The sequence below is a fragment of the Akebia trifoliata genome, chromosome 5 (assembly GCF_017979445.1).
Source record: "Akebia trifoliata isolate Shusen 1 chromosome 5, ASM1797944v1, whole genome shotgun sequence".
NCBI classification, from domain to species: Eukaryota; Viridiplantae; Streptophyta; class Magnoliopsida; order Ranunculales; family Lardizabalaceae; genus Akebia; species Akebia trifoliata.
In genome coordinates this window covers 29113354-29134016 of record NC_141379.1, presented here as the reverse complement: position 1 = coordinate 29134016, position 20663 = coordinate 29113354, and the positions used below count along the sequence as shown (strand labels likewise).

General features: G+C 34.9%; 1 protein-coding gene across 1 annotated transcript; it reads left to right on the top strand.

Moving 5' to 3' along the window:
• Nucleotides 1-18997: 18997 nt before the first annotated feature.
• LOC147402013 (transcription termination factor MTERF8, chloroplastic-like) lies at nt 18998-20209 on the top strand. The gene has a single exon (XM_086444470.1). The coding sequence runs from the start codon at nt 18998-19000 to the stop codon at nt 20207-20209; it is 1212 nt and encodes a 403-aa protein (XP_086300596.1).
• Nucleotides 20210-20663: the final 454 nt, after the last annotated feature.

Sequence of the window (20663 nt, the reverse complement as noted above, 5' to 3'; positions counted from 1 at the left end):
TGGCAGTCCAATTCCCGTCTTTGTACACTTGTTCAATCAATAAGAACCGCTCGATCCAGCAGTGTTTGGTTGGCAATGAGTCTGGTCCTACTTGGGATCTGGGGTTCAGAAGAAATTTTAATGATTGGGAGCTAACTGAGGTGACATCTTTCCTTGATCTCATGTATACAGTTCATCTCAACGACAACGAACAGGATGAATGGGAATGGACAAGGGCTAAGGATTCGAGATTCTCTGTCAGGTCTTTCTATAAGTGGCTTTCCTTTAATGCAGAGAATTCCTTGGTGGGATCAATCATTTGGTCCAGGTTAGTTCCCTCTAAAGTATCTTTTTTCATGTGGTTAGCTTCTCTCAATAGGATTCTCACGTTGGATAATTTGATTGTGCGGGGTTGGATCATTCCCAACTGTTGTCCCCTTTGCATGAGTGATGGGGAATTTGTTGATCATTTATTAATCCATTGTTCTTTTTCTTATAACATTTGGTCGACTTTTCTCAGTCTTTTTGGTTTTAACTGGGCCCCCCCTCGTAAGTTCTCCTCGTTGTTAGTAGAATGGACCAGTAACGCTTTTCATACCAGAAAAAAGATCCTTTGGGCTATGCTTCCCTCGGCTATCACTTGGGGGATTTGGAACGAGAGAAACAACAGAGTGTTCAATAACAAGAGTAACAACTTTCATGCAGGTTTCTTGGAGATCTTGGGTTTGCTATACCTTTGGTCAAAGCAGAACATAGAGTTCGCGGGAACTACATTTGATGATTTTGTATTTAGATGGCACTCCTTGTGTAACGACTAGTGTTTTTTTGTTACTTTTCTTTGAGGCTCACTCGGCCTCTTTGTTTCTTGTCTTCCCTTTTTTATCAATATATTATACTTTTCAAAAAAAAAAAAAAAAATTAAAAATGTAGGATATTAGTTTTTTTTCATTTTACTCTATAAATGTTCACAAATAAACCAGTTCTGATTTATGAGTTTCTAGGCCTTGCTTGCAACGCCCACAAATATCATAGAACATAAACTTTAGAACATGGTTTTAAAATTCGATTTCGCGTCTCGTCTCATTCAGGCCTGATACTTTGTCTCGGACGAGTATTCCGATATGTTTGAGATGTCTCATTCTAAAAACAAAAAATTGAATGTGAGGTATTAAATCTCAGTCAAAAAAATGAATTATGAGTTGGTCTCGTTCAACTCCGATACTAAATTAACTCGGGTGATACGTTTCAGTCTCGGACAAGTTTTAAAACTATGCTTTAGAGTCATGTTGGAGTGACCTCTAGATTGACCTCAACTCACACTTTGCCGAAGTGAAGGTAGGTACACAACCATAGATCTTTTCACTTATATCTCGTTGAAAAACATGTATGGTTCCATACACATTTCCACATCAGTAAAATGTGAATTGAGGTCACTGCATTATTAATGGACACTTTATGTTTAAGGTATCTTGCAATTGTGAATTTTTATGACTCTGTCCTGATCAAGTACTTGTTAATATCTTTGGAAAATTCTCATAAAATTTTGTGGAAAGAGTATAAAAAAAAAAAAAATTGTAGAAAATATTATAGTAAAAAGAAAATTTTGTTTTTTAATTTGAGCATCAATAACATCTTATGGAATATCATGTTCCCCCATCGGATCCATTTTCTCGATCACATAATTGGATTCTTCGTGTTGAGTGTATTTTTTAATCCACCTCAAGTGTCTCATAACCCAGTTAAGTCTCATGACCTTTTTATATTAATAATTGTCTCCCTCTCCGACAAATCGATTTTTTTGAATAGTTGATTGGCTAACATGGTGTGGGAGATTTATTGGATCTCCCACTCTCCTCAAGATTTGTCTTGATAATGATGTTTGATCCTCAAATTACATGTTGATTTTTTTACATTCTTTGATCTTCTTTTTTTACTAAACTTCGACTCTTTGCTCGTCTTCACCATTAGTCTCACTTGAAAAGACATTGGTGTGGTGTTAGTTAAAGGGTCTCTGATGATTAAGTTAGAACTTGAGAAAAGTTGTAGAGTACGGAGAAGAGATTTATAAATAGAGTAGTGTTGTGTCTTTTTTTTTTACTTACCTTGAGGTGGGAGAAGTCTCCCTATTTATAAAATTAACTCATTCACTTTGAGCATATAACCTCTTCCCATAATATTGGTCATTGATGACTCATGATGTTATTATGAACCACTTTCTCACCTCATAATGACTTTAATGCACCATTATCTAGGCTCATAATGGTCTTAAAGCTCTACTCTCTTGGATTTTGTAATTGACAAGAGTAATGTCTTTTATTCTAGAGCTGATTCGACTCAGTGTCTATTTAACTCCTTGAGTTGACTTAGTTGTGTCATGTACCTGAGGTTTATTCTATCAATATATTTACTCTTCCCTTTAATGATACTCGAGTAGGTATTAGTTATAATGTTTGATAAAAATCTTGTCTCTTTTTAAAGGATTGATCCTTATACTGTGTAAAGGGATTGACTCTTAAGGGAAATCGAACCTCCTTGAGATATGAACGTATGAATGGATCGATTCCCAAGGGTAGAATCGAACCTCCTTGTGGTTGGAATCAATGAGGGGGTCGGCTACAAAGGGGAGGCCGAACCGCCTTGAGGTTGAACATATTGAAGGGTCGGCCCCTAATAGGATGATCGAACGATCGAACCTCTAAGAGGTTGGTAACATTGAAGGGGTCGGCTCCCAAAGGGAGGCCGAACCTCCATAGGTTGGAAACATTGGAGGAGTCAGTTCCCAAGGAGAGGTTGAACATCCTTAGGTTGAAAACATTGAAGGAATCAGATTCCTTAATCCGAATTGGGTGGGGTATGGGTTTGACCCATTGTATTCATTCAATCGGGTTGGGATGTTATTGTCTCTAATCTCTAGAATCAAATCTTATTTACTCCTACACATGGTATGAAAGAACTAGTTCTTAAAGTCACGGGCTTTGATTCTTTCACATATAATACGGGTTCAATTCTTTCCATCCCTATGGGTAAGGGGGAGTATTGATTATGTATTTTCCTCTACTCTCGGGTGTATCATCTCGCCAGTTGTCATCTTGGTTGAAACATCGACCTAACTTGCCTTGGACGAATTTTAGAGAATTTCAATTGAGTCAGTAAAAATTTATGCGAGACAAATAGGATTTTCTATTATTTTGATTAAAATAATTTTTTTAAAATTTATTGTAGATTTAAAAATTGAAACCATATTTGTCCAAAACAAATTTTTGTTTCTTCTAGGGAAAATTATGAAAAAAATCCTAAAAAAAAAATTTAACAAAAAGAATCTAATTTTTGAATAATTATAAAAATATTAAAAATCCATCATTAAAGGGCCGATTTCTTCCCTCTCTTCACTTCTCTCTCTTATTTCTCTCTCTTGAGTATTTAAAAAAAATCGACAATTAAAGGGTTGGTTCAGTTTTTTCTTCACTCCTCACTCCTCTTTCTCTTTCTCTCAAGTATTTAAATAAAAAATCGAATTTTTTAAAAATAACATTTTTGTAATTTTTCAAAAATTAGATTCATTTTGTTAAATAATTTTTTTTAAAGAATTTTTTCATAATTTTTCCTAATATCTAATCATTGATTTTTTTTTTAAATACTCAAGAGAGAGAAAGAGGAGAGGAGAGTGAAGAGAGAAGAAACAGGCCCTTTAATGGTCAGGATTAAAAAAAAAAAATTAAATACTTAAGAGAGAGAAAGTGAAGAGAAGTGAAGAGAGAGAAGAAATCAGTCTTTTAATGGCCGGATTTTTATCCTTTCTGTAATTTTTCAAAAATTAGATTTTTTTTGTTAAATAATTTTTTTTAAGGATTTTTTTTCATAATTTTCCCTTTCTTCTATATGTGTTACATGGCGGAGTAGAGCAAAAAAATAAATATTGTGATTTAGGGTTTTATTTCAGAAACCCTAAATGTCTATGTGATACAAGCTCAAGCTCCCAAAAGCACTGGAGAGTCTTGATTTCATCCAAATTCCTAAGTTTTATTCAAATTTTGTAACTTCTTTTGCTTCTATGTTTCGTTTTCTTTTCAGAAATCTTAAACACAACATCAAAATCAGAGAACTAATAGCAATCCATGTTAATGTCTGTGTTGTTGTTCTTCAATGTCTAAACCCACATCTCAAATCCATCTCAAACATTTCTGAATTCAAAAACCCATCACCAATCACTGTAGATTACCTCATAAACTCATGTGGGTTTCCTCCAGAAACAACTCTCTCTACATCCAAGAAGATCCATTTGTCCTCCAACAAGAAACTGGACTCAGTCCTCACTTTCTTCCAAAACCATGGATTCACCAAAACCCAAATCACACAACTCATCTCCAAGTATCCATCTCTACTCTTATATGATCCAATCAAGAACTATACACCCAAAATCGATTTTTTTCATGATTTGGGTTTTCAGGTCCAAACATTGTGAAACTCCTAGCTTATGATCCATCACTCATAACCAGGAGTTTGCAGAACCACATAATCCCTAATTTCAATTTCCTTACTGACATCCTCATTGCCTTTAGGCGATCAACGTGGATGCTTCATTACAATTTAGACAAATTAATGGGACCTAATATCGAGATATTGCGAGCTCGTGGTGTGTCAGAATGCTCAATTTCAAAACTGTTAAAGCACCATCCTAGGGCACTAATGCAGGACACTAATCGGTTTAAAGATATTGTAGAGGTAGTTAAGAAAATGGGGTTTGATTCGTCGACCCCAGGGTTTGTATGTGCGGTACGGGTGATGATTGGAATGAGTAAATTGAGTTGGGAAGGGAAATTGGCAGTTTATCGGAGCTTGGGTTTGTCTGAGGATGAGATTCTTTTAGTCTTCAAAAGGCAACCATGTTGCATGGCTGTGTCAAAGGAGAAGATACAGAGAGGGGCTGAATTTTTCATGAACAAGTTGAAATGGGAATCTACGGATGTGCTTTGCACCCAGGAGTTCTTCTGTTTAATTTGGAAAAGTTGATTGTTCCGAGGTGTGCGGTTTTGGAGATTTTGAATTCTAATGGGATGATAAAGAGGAAGGTGAAGGTGACTTCAGCATTAGCTTCGACTGTGAAGGATTTCTTGGCTAAATATGTTATGAAGTACTATGAAACAATACTTGAAGTGGTGATAATATACAAATGTGAGATTGCATTTACAGGGTGTGGAGAAAGTATCATTTGGTGAATTGGAAGTTAGTTTGCACTCCAAAGAAGAATGGAGGACTGGGGATTAAAGGGTTAAGACTAACGAATAAAGTCTTGTTGGGTAAGTGACTTTGGAGATTCAGGGAAGAAAGAGACAATTTGTGTAGGAGAGTGATCCAGGCTAAATATGGAGGGAAGGGGTTTGGTTGGTATAGTGGTGAGGCTAGAGGAACTTACGGGTGCAGCGTGTGGAGAGGTATAATGAAGGGAGTAGATAAGTTTGATCAGGGGGTTAGATTCAAAATTGGTTTGGGGGACAAAGTTAGATTTTGGGAGGATATTTGGTGTGGGAATTCATCTCTATCTACTCAATATCCATCCTTGTATGCTTGCTCTTTGAAAAAAAATAATTCGGTAAGGCATTGTCTGATCTAGGACGGGAACACAAATTCGTTAAGATTTGGGTTTTAGGAGGAATTTCAATGATTGGGAATTGACGAAGGTTGCATCTCTCCTAAATATCCTTAATTTGATCTAAGTCAGAGAGAACGAACACGATAGAAGGGAATGGTTCAAGGCTAAGGACAAGAAATTTTCTGTTAAGTCATTTTATCATTGCTTGCTTCCGTTGTGTGAGGTTGAATTTTTTCCTTCTGTTATTTGGTCCACTCTAGTTCCCTTTAAGGTTTCGTTCTTTTTATGGCTTGCCTCGATGGGTAGAATTCTTACTTTGGATAACTTGATTTCTCGGGGGTGGATTACACCAAATTTTTGTTACCTTTGTTCTAAGGATGGGGAGTCTATCAATCACATCCTTATTCATTGTTCTTTTGCCCGGACTATTTGGATGTTCTTTTTATCTCGTTTTCAAATGGATTGGGTTCATCTTTTTTCTTGGTTTGCTCTTTTAATAGGGTGGAGTTTCAATATCTTCTCTTCGAGGAAGAGGTATCTTTGGACTATCCTTCCAGCTGCTATTGCTTGGGGTATTTGGAGAGAGCACAACAACAGGGTGTTCCACAGCAAGGAGAGTTCATCTAACAAAGTGATTTTTGAGATTTTGGGTTTACTTTTTCTTTGGTCCAAGATGAGTAAGGACATTGAGGGGGTGCGCTTTCGAGATTTGGCTTTTAATTGGGACGACATCGGAGATCCTTAGCATCTTGTAGATCGAGCTTGTCCTTCTACAAATCAATATCTGTGCTTTTTAATTGTATTATTCGGTTTTATTTTCCATTTTTGTTGCTTTTCTTGTTTGCTTGTATGGGGGCTTCCTCAGCCACCAAACTTCTTCTTCTCCTTTAATGAAATTTATATTTATCAAAAAAAAAAAAAGGTGTTGTAGAAAGGTGAAAGGCTCTCGCTGTAGATCATTAGTGATGAAATTGTCTGAGAAGCAATTCTTGGATAATTTTGTGATGAAATACCATGAAACAAACCCTGGAAGTGTTGAAAGCGCACAAAGGTGAGATTGAATTTGCAGGATTTAGTGAGGTTGGTAGGTTAAGGAGTTGTAGAAAGGTGAATGACATGGTTTTCTTGTATTATATGATCATTTTGATTTTTATCAAAATTCATCTTCAGTTTTATTTTCTCAACGTCTTCAATATTGATCCTTTGCCGTTCTTTCATCGTTTTATTCATTTGATCTATGGTTCTTCTCATAGAGTTCACAAATCAAGAAGTTCATCTTAGGTGAGATGTTCTTACCCTTTCTTAGTCATCCATTTTAAAGTTGAAGTCAGTGACTTTTCTGTGACAAATTAATTCGTTTTTATCTCAAATTCCAAATAAAATGTAAATTATGTAAAGTAACTTTATGGTTTTTTTTTTTGCCAAGTTAAAGAAAAGAGTTGTATTTTATTTTTTTTAAATTATTTTTGTGGTGACCATTACACAATGGGAGCGTTGGGAGGACCTAAAGAGAACCAAACATTTGTTCAATGTATGGGTTAGAAGTTTCTGAATGAGCTGATATTTGGTGAGGATCATTTGTATGATGAGGAGATGATTCTCACCAAAAATCAGCCCATTCTGAAATTTCTAACCCCCATCAAAAATGGTTTACAAAAGTTAGAACGGTACACGATTCTTCAACTTGTAAAGTGGTGAAGAGATCATCCTCATAAAAAATCAACTTATTCCGAAACTTCTAACCCATACAAAGGTGGGATTCGGAAGCGTACAAAGGTGGGATTGAATTTAGAGGGTGTGGAGAGCGGAGAATTTTAAGGTGGTGTTGAAACTTGAAAGGTGAAGGGAATTACTATTTTATTTTTTGTCATCTTTGAAAGATTACATTCAACATTATCTTTTTCTTTTTCTTGATTGGCCAATGCTTGGGATTGATTGTGATCTAGCCATTTTTTTCTTCATTATAACTGAAAATTTTGAGAAAAAATAAATGTGGATTGCACTCCATCATCATCATAATCATTTTCTTCTTTAATGGATTGTCATTCATAGTTTGAAAATACTCCTTTTATAAGGTGCAATTAATAGAGTTATGATAAGGAATTTAAAATATAAAATAAAAAAATCTAGGTTGAGATGTTATAGGCAACTTGTGATAACTTTGATCAAATAGTTGACATTGGTTCTAATGACAACACCACCCACCCTCACTGCCTTGAGGCTTCTACAATATAGACAAGCTAATTAGAAACAATTCATGATATTGTGAGTTCATGGTGTGCCGGATTTTTCAATTTTGAAATTGTTAGTGTCCCACCCTAAGACATTTATAAACAAAACTAATCATTTTAAAGAAATTGTCGAGGTGGTTTAGAAATTGGGCTTTGATTCGTCGAACTCAATGTTTATTGGTGCAGTTTGGATGCTGATCTCTACAACTAAATCAAGTTGTGAAGGGAAATTGATGTTTTATCGGAGCTTTGGTTTATCTGAAGATGAATTCTTTCAGCATCCGACAAGCAACGATTTTGCATGATCCACATTGAAGTGGAAGCTGAATGTGACTTCAGCATTGATTTTGAAAGAGAAGAATTTCTTTGGATAAGTTTGTTATGAAGTACCATGATTAATGAAAAACGAGGATGCCAGTGCCGTAGGGACAAGCAAACTCTAAACTTTTAATAATAATGAAATTTTATATGCAACACCGTTAGATATTATGATTTTTTTTTTCCCAAATTTTAAAAAATTATTATAAAAATAAAAATATGTGACGACTCAACTGATACATCTCAATTTCATTCATAAATGAGACAGCACGATTAGGGGTGTCAATAGGTTGATTCCTAAAGATTTTTATAATCGGAATCATCATATTTTTTCAATTCTAATTCTGATAAGTTCTAATTTTAATATTAATTAAATCATAATCAACAAAAAACACAAGTACCCATTGATTCCGATTCTTAATAAACAGATAAGGCAAACAAACCTCACCTAAGTATGGTTCTATAACTTTTTTTATATGCAAGTGTTTATTATCATAATATATATTCCTTTTAAAATTACAAAAACATCAATAGAAAAATTACAAATATTCTAATAAATATATAAATTATTTCTTTAAAAAAAAAAAAAAAAACTAAAGTCCATCATTTTCACCATTAACAAACTAGAAGTCCACATTGACATTTTAAATCACATTACATAATTTATATGAAATTATGAAAAAATTTATGCAATATTGATGAACTTTTAAAGGAATGAAAACCTTCGACTATTTATAATATTAAAAAAAAAAAAAAAAAAAAAATTCCGATTATTCGTGGGCACCCGCATAAGGTAGAACCTTTCGGCTCGGTTATTAAATGATTCAGTTCTATTTACACCGGCTCTAGTAGGGTATTTAAAATAAAGATCCTGAACTGGGGTTTTCAGTTCCGGTTCGGTTCTGGTCCCATTGGGCCAACGACAGCCCACGACAAACCGAGATTTGAAACAATATTTTGCCCAGGTTTAATTGGGGGGAAAAAAAATGCGATTTAGGGTTTTATCTCAAAAACCCTAACTTAAACTTCTCTGTGAGAATCTTGAATTCTTCCAAATTGGTAAGTGTTATTCAAATTTTGTTACTTATTTTGTTCAATGTTTCGTTTTGTTCACAGAAATCTACAATACCACATCAGAATTAGAGAACAAACTGCAATACATGTTTACAATCTCTCTGTTGTTGTTCTTCGTCAATGTCAAAACCCGAGTCTCAAATCCTTCTCAAAGATCTCAGAATCCAAAAACCCTTATTCAATCACTGTAGATTACCTCATAAACTCATGTGGGTTATCTCCAGATACAGCTATCTCTGCATCCAAGCGTACCCATTTGACCTCCATAAAGAAAGCAGACTCAGTCCTCACTTTCTTCCAAAACCATGGACTCAACAAAACTCAAATCACACAACTCATCTCCAAGCAACCAAATATACTCTTATTGGATCCCAACAAGATTCTTCAACCCAAAATAGAATTCTTTCATGATTTTGGCTTTACAGGACCAAACCTTGTCAAACTCCTTGCTTATAGTCCATCACTCATAACCAGGAGTTTGCAAAACCACATAATCCCTAATTTCAATTTCCTCAAGAGCTTCCTTGGTAGTAATGACATCCTCACTGCAGTCAGGCGATCAAGTTGGATGCTTGATCACAATTTAGACAAATTATTGGGACCCAATATCGAGATATTGCGAGCTCAAGGTGTGTCTGAATGCTCAATTTCGAAACTGTTAGTGAACCAGCCTAGGGCACTGATGCAGGACGGTAATCGGTTTAAAGTTATCGTAGAGGTGGTTAAGAAAATGGGCTTCGATTCGTCGACCTCAGCGTTTGTTAGTGCAGTACGGGTGATGACCGGGATGAGTAAATCGAGTTGGGAAGGGAAATTGGTGGTTTATCGGAGCTTGGGTTTGTCTGATGATGAGATTCTTTTGGCTTTCAAAAGATGCCCAACTTGCATGGGCAAGTCCAAGGAGAAGATACAGAGATGGGTTGAATTTGTCATGAAGAAATTGAAATGGGAATCATCGGATATCGCTTTGTCTGCAGAAATCCTTCCTTTTAGTTTTGAGAAGAGGATTGTTCCGAGGTGTGCTGTTTTGGAGATTCTAAATTCGAAGGGGATGATAAAGAGGAAATTGAAGGTGACTTCAGTATTGAGATTGAGTGAGAAGGATTTCTTGGCTAGGTTTGTTACGAAGTACCATGAAACAATCCCAGAAGTGGTTGAAGCATACAAAGGTGGGATTGAATTTAGAGGGTGTGGAGAGCGGAGAATAAGATGGGGTTAAGGTGACCGATAAAAAATAAAAAGATGGAGTTAAGGTGGTGTGTTGAAACTTGAAAGGTGAAGGGAATTATGAATTTTTTGTCATCTTTGTAATTTGCATTGCATTTGCACGATTACGTTCGACATTATCTTCTTATTTTTCTTGATCGACCAATGCTTGCAAGTGATTGTGATGTTGCCATTTTTTCTTCATTATAACTCAAAAATTGGAGAAAAAAAGGTGGATTGCACCCCCACCATCATCATTTTCTTCTTTTATGGATTGTCATTTATTATATAGATAAAACGTGTTTGAAAATACACTTTTGATAAGGTGCAACTAATAGAGTTATAAAATGGGATTTAGTTCTAATCCTTGTATGAGATGCAACTAGTAGGGTTATGATACCGAATTTAAAAAAAAAAAAAAAAAACCTAGGTTAAGATTTTATAGCCACTTCTGGTAACTTTGATCAAATAGTTGGCATCCATCATTTTTAATTGCTTTTCATACCAAATAATCAATTTTTATACTTTAACAAGTGTATAATGTTTTCATGTTTATAGGAAAACTAACAGAGCAGCTAACTACTTTTCTACCATTTATTCCACTATTCAAGTGGGCACCAGTTGATCTACTTATAAATAAATAAATAAATGTTTGATTTTACTTTTCAAACATTGGGAAAGAGAGTTGGTTTAATTAAAAATGTAGGATATTAGGTTTTTTTCATTTTACTCTATAAATGTTCACAAATAAAAAAGTTCTGATATATGAGTTTTAAGGCCTAGCTAGGAACGCCCACAAATATCATAAAACGTAAACTTTAGAACATGGTTTTAAAACTTGGTTTCACGTTTTGTCTCGCTCAGGCCCGATATTGAGTTGTCTCAAACAAGTTTTCTGATATGTTTGAGACATCTCATTCACAAAACAAAAAATTGAACGTGAGATATTAAATATCGGTCAAAAAAGTGACTTATGAGTTGGTCTCATTCAACTCTAATACTGAGTTAACTCGAGCGATACGTCTTAGTCTCAAACGAGTTTTAAAACCATGCTTTAGAGTCATGTTGGAGTGACCTCTAGATTGACCTCAACTCACACTTTGCTAACGTGAAGATAGGTACACAACCATAGATCTTTTCACTATATCTCGTTTGAAAAACATGTATGGTTCCATACACACTTCCACATCAGTAAAGTGTGAATTGAGGTCACTGTATTAGTAATGGAAATTTTATGTTTGAGGTATTTTGCAATTGTGAATTTTTATGACTATTTCTTGTTCAAGTACTAGATAATATCGTGGAAAGTGCAAAAAAAAAAAAAAAATTGTAGAAAATATTATAGTAAAAAAGAAAATTTTGTTTTTTAATTTGAGCATCAATAACATCTTATGGAATATCATGTACCCCATCGGCTCCATTCGTTCGATCACATAATTGGATTCTTCATGTTGAGTGTTTTTTTTCATCCACCTCAAGTGTCTCATAACCCAGTTAAATCTCATGACCCTCTTATATTAATAATTCTCTCCCTCTCGAACAAATCAATTTTTTGGAATAGTTGATTGGATAACATGGTGTGGGGGATTTATTGGATCTCCCACTCTCCTTAAGACTTGCATTTATAATGATGATTGATCCTCAAATTACGTGTTGATTTTTTACGTTCTTCGATCTTCTTTTTTTATTGAACTTTGACTTTTTGCTCGTCTTCTCCATCAGTCTCACCTGAAAAGACACTGATGTGATGTTAGTTAAGGGGCCTCTGATGATTAAATTAGAACTTGAGAAAAATTACAAAATAAGGAGAAAAGATTTAGAAGTAGAGTAGTGTTGTGTCTATTTTTTTAATTTTTTTACTTATCTTGAGGTGGGAGAAGTCTCCCTATTTATAAAATTAATTCATTCACTTTGAGCATGCAACATCTTCCCATAATATCTATCATTGATGACCCGTGATGTTATTATAGACCACTTTCTCACCTTATAATGACTTTAATGCACCCTTATCTAGGTTCATAATGGTTTAAAAGCTCTACTCTTTTGGTTTTTGTAATTGACAAGAGTAGTATCTTTTATTTTAAAGTTGATTTGACTCGATGTCTATTTAACTCCTTGAGTTGACTTAGTTGTGTCATGAGCTGATTTGACTTGATGTCTATTTAACTCCTTGAATTGACATAGTTGTGTCATGTACCTAAGGTTTATTCTATCAATATATTTACTCTTCCATTTAATGATACTCGAGTAGCTATTAGTTATAATGTTTGATAGAGATCTTGTCTCTTTTTAAAGGATTGATCCTTATACTGTGTAAAGGGATTGACTCTTAAGGAAAATCGAACCTCCTTAAGATATGAACGTGTGAAGGGGTTGATTCCCAAGGGTAGAACTGAACCTCCTTGTGATTGGAATCAATGAGGGGGTCGGCTACAAAGGGGAGGCTGAACCTCCTTGAGGTTGAAAGGGGTCAACCCCTAATAGGATGATCGAACCTCCTAGCGGTTGATAACATTAAAGAGGTCGGCTCCCAAAGGGAGGTCGAACCTCCTTAGGTTGGAAACATTGAAGGGGTCAGTTCCCAAGGAGAGGTTGAACATCCTTAGGTTGAAAACATTGAAGGAATTAGATTCCTTAATCCAAATTGGGTGGGGTATGGGTTTGACCCATTGTATTCGTTCAATCGGGATGGGATGTTATTTTCTCTGATATCTAGAATCAAATCTTTTTTACTCCTACACATGGTATCAAAGAACTAGTTCTTAAAGAGAGTTGGTCTAACAGGTAGTCCTACTTAGCTCCAATTATGTAGATATAAAGATTGAAACAAATAAGTGACGTGTACACAACTTCCTTTTATTGTCCTTCTCATTCTCTCCAATTTTATTATCTTTCCTATTTTTCAATAATACCTTATAACTTTGTCATCTTTACATTTTTCGTAGGGTCAAGCAAACTCTAATATTTTAATAATATTGATATTTTATCTGCAACACCATTAGATATTATAATTATTTTTTTGTAATTAATAAATGCTTTTATGTATAAATTTGTTGAAAAAAATAAATAAATAAGTAGTTCTTGAATTTAAGATTTGCCCCATGGTTTCAAACATCATCATATGATGTTTGACAATTTGATCATCTAAATATCTTTATGAATGATGTAGATATTCTATATGAATAATCGCACGCTGTCTTATTTGACAATCGAGATGACTTGAACGACTTTTTTAATTTAAATACAATCCATAAAAATTTAACTGAGTCAACTATGATTTTTTATTTTTTATTTCAAAATTTAATAAAAAATAAAAATATTTGACGACTCAACTAATACATCTCAATCTCGTCCATAAACAAGATGACACGATTAGGGGTGTCAGTGGGGTTGATTCTCAAGGTTTTTAGAATCGAAACCATCATATTTTTCGATTCTAGTTTTCATCGGTTCCATTATAAAATTAGTTGAATCAGAACCACCAAACATCACACGTACCCGTTGATTCTGGTTCTTAATAAACGGGTAAGGCCAAAAACCTCACCCAATTACGGTTCTATAAAATTTTTTTATATATATGCAAGTGTTTATTATCATAAAATATATATAATCATTTACAATATAATTGCAAAAATATTCCTTTTAAAAACACTAAAACATCAATAGAAAAATTACAAATATTTTAATAAATATATAAATTACTTCTATTTTTTCAAAAACTAAAGTCCAGTATTTTCACCATTAACAAACTAGTAGTCCATTGGGCACTGAGCCCACGACAAACCAAGATTTGAAACAATAATTTGCCCAGGTTAAAGGGGGGTAAAAAAATGCGATTTGGGGTTTTATCTCAAAAACCCTAACCTAAACGTCTCTGTGGGAGTCTTGAATTCTTCCAAATTGGTAAGTGTTATTCAAATTTTGTAACTTATTTTGTTCCATGTTTCGTTTTGTTCACAGAAATCTACAATACCACATCAGAAGAGAACAAACCGCAATACATGTTTACAATCTCTGTGTTGTTGTTCTTCATCAATGTCAAAAGCCACATCTCAAATCGATCTCAAACATCTCAGAATCCAAAAACCCATATTCAATCACTGTAGATTACCTCATAAACTCATGTGGTTTATCTCCAGAAACAGCTATCTCTGCATCCAAGCGTACCCATTTGTCCTCCATAGAGAAAGCAGACTCAGTCCTCACTTTCTTCCAAAACCATGGACTCAACAAAACTCAAATCACACAACTCATCTCCAAGCAACCAAATATACTCTTATTGGATCCCAACAAGATTCTTCAACCCAAAATAGAATTCTATCATGATTGTGGCTTTACAGGACCAAACCTTGTCAAACTCCTAGCTTATGGTCCATCACTCATAACCAGGAGTTTGCAGAACCACATAATCCCTAATTTCAATTTCCTTAAGAGCTTCCTTGGTAGTAATGACATCCTCACTGCCCTCAGGCGATCAACTTGGATGCTTGATCGCAATTTAGACAAAGTATTGGGACCCAATATCGAGATATTACGAGCTCAAGGTGTGTCTGAGTGCTCAATTTCGAAACTGTTAGTGTACCAGCCTAGGGCACTGATGCAGGACAGTAATCGGTTTAAAGATATCGTAGATGTGGTTAAGAAAATGGGGTTCGATTCATCGACCCCAGTGTTTGTTCGTGCAGTACGGGTGAGGACCGGGATGAGTAAATCGAGTTGGGAAGGGAAATTGGCTGTTTATCGGAGCTTGGGTTTGTCTGAGGATGAGATTCTTTCAGTTTTCAAAAGGTACCCATTTTGCATGGGCACGTCAAAGGAGAAGATACAAAGAGGGGCTGAATTTTTCATGAAGAAATTGAAATGGGAATCGACGGATATCACTTTGTATGCAGGAGTTCTTCTTCTTAGTTTTGAGAAGAGGATTGTTCCGAGGTGTGCGGTTTTGGAGATTCTAAATTCCAAGGGGATGATAAGGAGGAAGTTGAAGGTGACTTTAGTATTGAAATTGACTGAGAAGGATTTCTTGGCTAGGTTTGTTACGAAGTACCATGAAACAATCCCAGAAGTGGTTGAAGCATACAAAGGTGGGATTGAATTTAGAGAGTGTGGAGAGCGGAGAATAAGATGGGGTTAAGGTGACCGATAATCAAAAAAAAAAGATGAGTTAAGGTGTTGTTGAAACTTGAAAGATGAAGGGAATTATGAATTTTTTGTCATCTTTGTAATTTGCATTCCATTTGAATGATTACATTCAACATTATCTTCTTATTTTTCTTGATCGGCCAATGCTTGCAATTGATTCTGACATTGCCATTTTTTCTTCATTATAACTCAAAAATTGGAGAAAAAAAAGGTGGATTGCACTCCATCATCTTCATTTTCTTCTTTTATGGATTGTCATTCATGGTATAGATAAAACGTGTTTGAAAATACTCCTTTTATAAGGTGCAACTAATAGAGTTTTAATATTAGATTTAGAAATAATCCTTGTTTGAGATGCAACTAGTAGAGTTATGATACAGAATTAAGAAGAAAAAAAACTAGGTTTAGTTTTTGTAGGCACTTCTGATAATTTTGATCAAATGGTTGGCATCCATCATTTTTAATTGCTTTTCATATAAAATAATCAATTTTTATACTTTAACAAGTGTACAATGTTGTCATGTTTATAGGAAAACTAACAGAGCAGCTAACTACTTTTCTACTATCTATGCCACTATTCAAGTGGGCACCAATTGATCTACTTATAAAAATAAAAATAAAAATGTTTGATTTTACTTTTCAAACATTGAGAAAGAGAGTTGGTTTAATTAAAAGGGTCCCGTTCAGCAACAAACATTTTGGCAAAACATTTTTCAAAACATGGGTTAGAGGTTTTGGAATGGGCTGATTTTTGGTGAGGATGATCTCTACGGTGAGGAGATCATCCTCACCAAAAATCAGCCCATTCCAGAACTTCTAACCCCATGTTTACAAGTTGAAAAATCGTGGACCGTCCATTTTGTAAATCATTTTTGATGGGGTTAGAAGTTTTGGAATGAGTTGATTTTTGGTGATGATGATCTCCTCATCGTAGAGATCATCCTCACCAAAAATCAGCCCATTCTAAAACCTCTAACCCATGTTTTGAAAAATGTTTTGCCAAAATGTTTGTTGCTGAACATTTCCCTAATTAAAAATGTAGGATATTAGTTTTTTTTTTTTGTTTTCATTTTACTCTATAAATGTTCACAAATAAACCAGTTCTGATTTATGAGTTTTTAGGCCTTGCTTGCTACGCCCACAAATAGCATAGAACATAAATTTTAGAACATGGTTTTAAAACTCGGTTTCGCGTCTCATCTCGTTTAGGCCCAATACTTTGTCTTGGACGAGTATTTCGATATGTTTGAGATGTCTCATTCTAAAAATAAAAAATTGAATGTGAGGTATTAAATCTCGGTAAAAAAAGTGACTTATGAGTTGGTCTTGTTCAACTCCGATACTGAATTAACTCGGGCGATACGTCTCCGTCTCGATCTCGGACAAGTTTTAAAACCATACTTTAGAGTCATGTTAGAGTGACCTCTAGATTGACCTCAACTCACACTTTGCTGAAGTGAAGTAGGTACACAACCATAGATCTTTTCACTCATATCTTGTTGAAAAACATGTATGGTTCCTTACACACTTCCACATCAGTAAAGTGTGAATTGAGGTCACTGCATTATTAATGGACACTTTATGTTTAAGGTATCTCGCAATTGTGAATTTTTATGACTCTTTCCTGGTCAAGTACTTGTTAATATCTTTGGAAAATTCTCATAAAATTTTGTGGAAAGAGAAAAAAACAAAAACAAAAAAAATTGTAGAAAATATTATAGTAAAAAGAAAATTTTGTTTTTTAATTTGAGCATCAATAACATCTCATGGAATATCATGTATCCTCATCAGCTCCATTTGCTCGATCACATAATTGGATTCTTCGTGTTGAGTGTATTTTTTCATCCACCTCTCCAACAAATCGGTTTTTTGGAATGGTTGGTTGGTTGACATGGTGTGGGGGATTTATTGGATCTCCCATTCTCCTCAAGATTTGTATTGATAATGATGATTGATCCTCAAATTACATGTTGATTTTTTACGTCTTTGATCTTTTTTTTATACTAAACTTTGACTCTCTGCTCGTCTTCTCCATTAGTCTGACTTGAAAAGACATTGGTGTGGTGTTAGTTAAGGAGCCTTTAATGATTAAGTTAGAACTTGAGAAAAATTGCAGAGTAGGGAGAAGAGATTTAGAAATAGAGTAGTGTTGTGTCTTTTGTTTTTTTACTTATCTTGAGGTGGGAGAAGTTTCTCTATTTATAAAATTAACTCATTCACTTTAAACATGTAACTTCTTCCCATAATATCTGTCATTGATGACTCATGATGTTATTATGAACCACTTTCTCACCTCATAATGACTTTAATGCACCATTATTTATGCTCATAATGGTCTTAAAGCTCTACTCTTTTGACCTTTGTAATTAATAAGAGAAATGTTTTTTATTTTAGATTTGATTTGACTCGATGTCTATTTAACTCCTTGAGTTGACTTAGTTGTATTATGTACCTGAGGTTTATTCTATCAATATATTTACTCTTCCCTTTAATGATACTCGAGTAACTATTAGTTATAATGTTTGATAGAGATATTGTCTCTTTTTAAAGGATTGATCCTTATACTGTGTAAAGGGATTGACTGTTAAGGGAAATTGAACCTCCTTGAGATATGAACATGTGAAGGGGTCGATTTCCTAGGGTAGAACCGAACATCTTTGTGGTTAGAATCAATGAGGGGGTCGACTACAAAGGGGAGGCCGAACCTCTTTGAGGTTGAACATATTGAAGGGGTCGGCCCTTAACAGGATGATCGAACCTCCTAAAGGTTGGTAACATTGAAGGGGTCGGATCCCAAAGGGAGGCCAAACCTCCTTAGGTTGAAAACATTGAAGGAATCGGATTCTTTAGTCCGAATTAGGTGGGGTATGGGTTTGATCCATTGTATTAATTCAATCAAATTGGGATGTTATTTTCTCTAATCTCTAGAATCAAATATTTTTTACTCCTAAACATGGTATCAAAGAACTAGTTCTTAAAGTCACGGGCTTTGATTCTTTCACATATAATACGGGTTCGATTCTTTCCATTCTTATGGGTAAGGGGGAGTATTGATTATGTATTTTCCTCCACTCTCAAGTGTATCATCTCGCCCGTTGTCATCTTGTTTGAAACATCGACCTAACTTGCCTTGGATGAATTTTAGAAAATTTCAATGGAGTCGGTAAAAATTTATGGGAGACAAATAGGATTTTCTATTATTTTGATTAAAATAATTTTTTTTAAAAAATTCATTGTAGATTTAAAAAATGAAACCTTATTTGTCCCAAACTAATTTTTGTGTCTTCTATATGTGTTAAACGGCGGAGTAGGAAATTTTTTTTTGTGATTTAGGGTTTTATTTCAGAAACCCTAAATGTCTATGTGATACAAGCTCAAGCTCACAAAAGCACTGGGGTGTCTTGAATTCTTCCAAATTCGTAAGTTTTATTCAAATTTTGTAACTTCTTTTGCTTCGATGTTTCGTTTTCTTCACAGAAATCTTAAATACAACATCAAAACCAGAGAACTAATAGCAATCCATGTTAATGTCTGTGTTGTTGATCTTCACTGTCAAAACCCACATCTCAAATCCATCTCAAACATCTCTGAATTCAAAAACCCATCACCAATTACTGTAGATTACCTCATAAACTCATGTGGGTTTCCTCCAGAAACAGCTCTCTCTAAATCCAAGAAGATCCATTTGTCCTCCACCGAGAAACTGGAATCAGTCCTTACTTTCTTCCAAAACCATGGATTCACCAAAACCCAAATCACACAACTCATCTCCAAGTATCCAGCTTTACTATTATATGATCCCATCAAGAACTATAAACCCAAAATAGAATATCTCCATAATGATTTAGGCTTTTCAGGTCCAAACATTGTCAAACTCCTAGCTTATGATCCATCACTTATAACCAGGAGTTTGCAGAACCACATAATCCCTAATTTCAATTTCCTTAAGAGCTTCCTTGGTAGTAATGACATCCTCACTGCCTTTAGGCGAGCAACTTGGATGCCTCATTACAATTTAGACAAATTAATGGGACCCAATATAGAGATCTTGCGAGCTCGAGGTGCGTCAGAATGCTCAATTTCAAAACTGTTAAAGCAGCATCCTAGGGCACTGATGCAGGACACTAATCGGTTTAAAGATATCGTAGAGGTAGTTAAGAAAATGGGGTTCGATTCGTCAACCCCAGGGTTTGTCCGTGCAGTACGGGTGATGATTGGAATGAGTAAATCGAGTTGGGAAGGGAAATTGGCGGTTTATCGGAGCTTGGGTTTGTCTGAGGATGAGATTCTTTTAGTCTTCCAAAGGCAACAATTTTGCATGGCTGTGTCAAAGGAGAAGATACAGAGAGGGGCTGAATTTTTCATGAACAAATTGAAATGGGAATCAGCGGATATTGCTTTGCACCCAGGAGTTCTACTGTTTAATTTGGATAAGTGGATTGTTCCGAGGTGTGCGGTTTTGGAGATTTTGAATTCTAAGGGGATGATAAAGAGGAAGGTGAAGGTGACTTCAGTAGTGACTTCGACCATGAAGGATTTCTTGGCTAAGTATGTTACAAAGTACCATGAAACAATCCCTGAAGTGGTGATAACATACAAAGGTGAGATTGAATTTACAGGGTGTGGAGAGAGGAGAATGTGGTGGGGGGAAGGTGTTGTAGAAAGGTGAAAGGATCTCGTTGTAGATCATTAGTGATGAAATTGTCTGAGAAGCAATTCTTGGATAATTTTGTGATGAAATACCATGAAACAATCCCTGGAAGGGTTGAAAGCACACAAAGGTGAGATTGAATTTGCAGGATTTAGTGAGGTTGGTAGGGTTAAGGAGTTGTAGAAAGGTGAATGACATGGTTTTCTTGTATTATATGATCATTTTGATTTTTATCAAAATTCATCTTTAGTTTTATTTTCTTAAGGCCTTCAATATTGATCCTCTGCTGTTCTTTCGTCGTTTGTCTCATTTGATCTATGGTTCTTCTCATATAGTTCAGAAATCAAGTAGTTTATCTTAGGTGAGATGTTCTTACCCTTTCTTAGTCATCCATTTTAAAGTTGAAGTCAGTGACTTTTCTGTGACAAATCAATGCATTAGTATCTCAAATTCCAAATTAAATGTAAACTAT

Excerpts from the sequence above, each read along its gene's own strand:
- LOC147402013 (XM_086444470.1), top strand. The coding sequence starts at position 18,998 with ATGTTTCGTTTTCTTCACAGAAATCTTAAATACAACATCAAAACCAGA.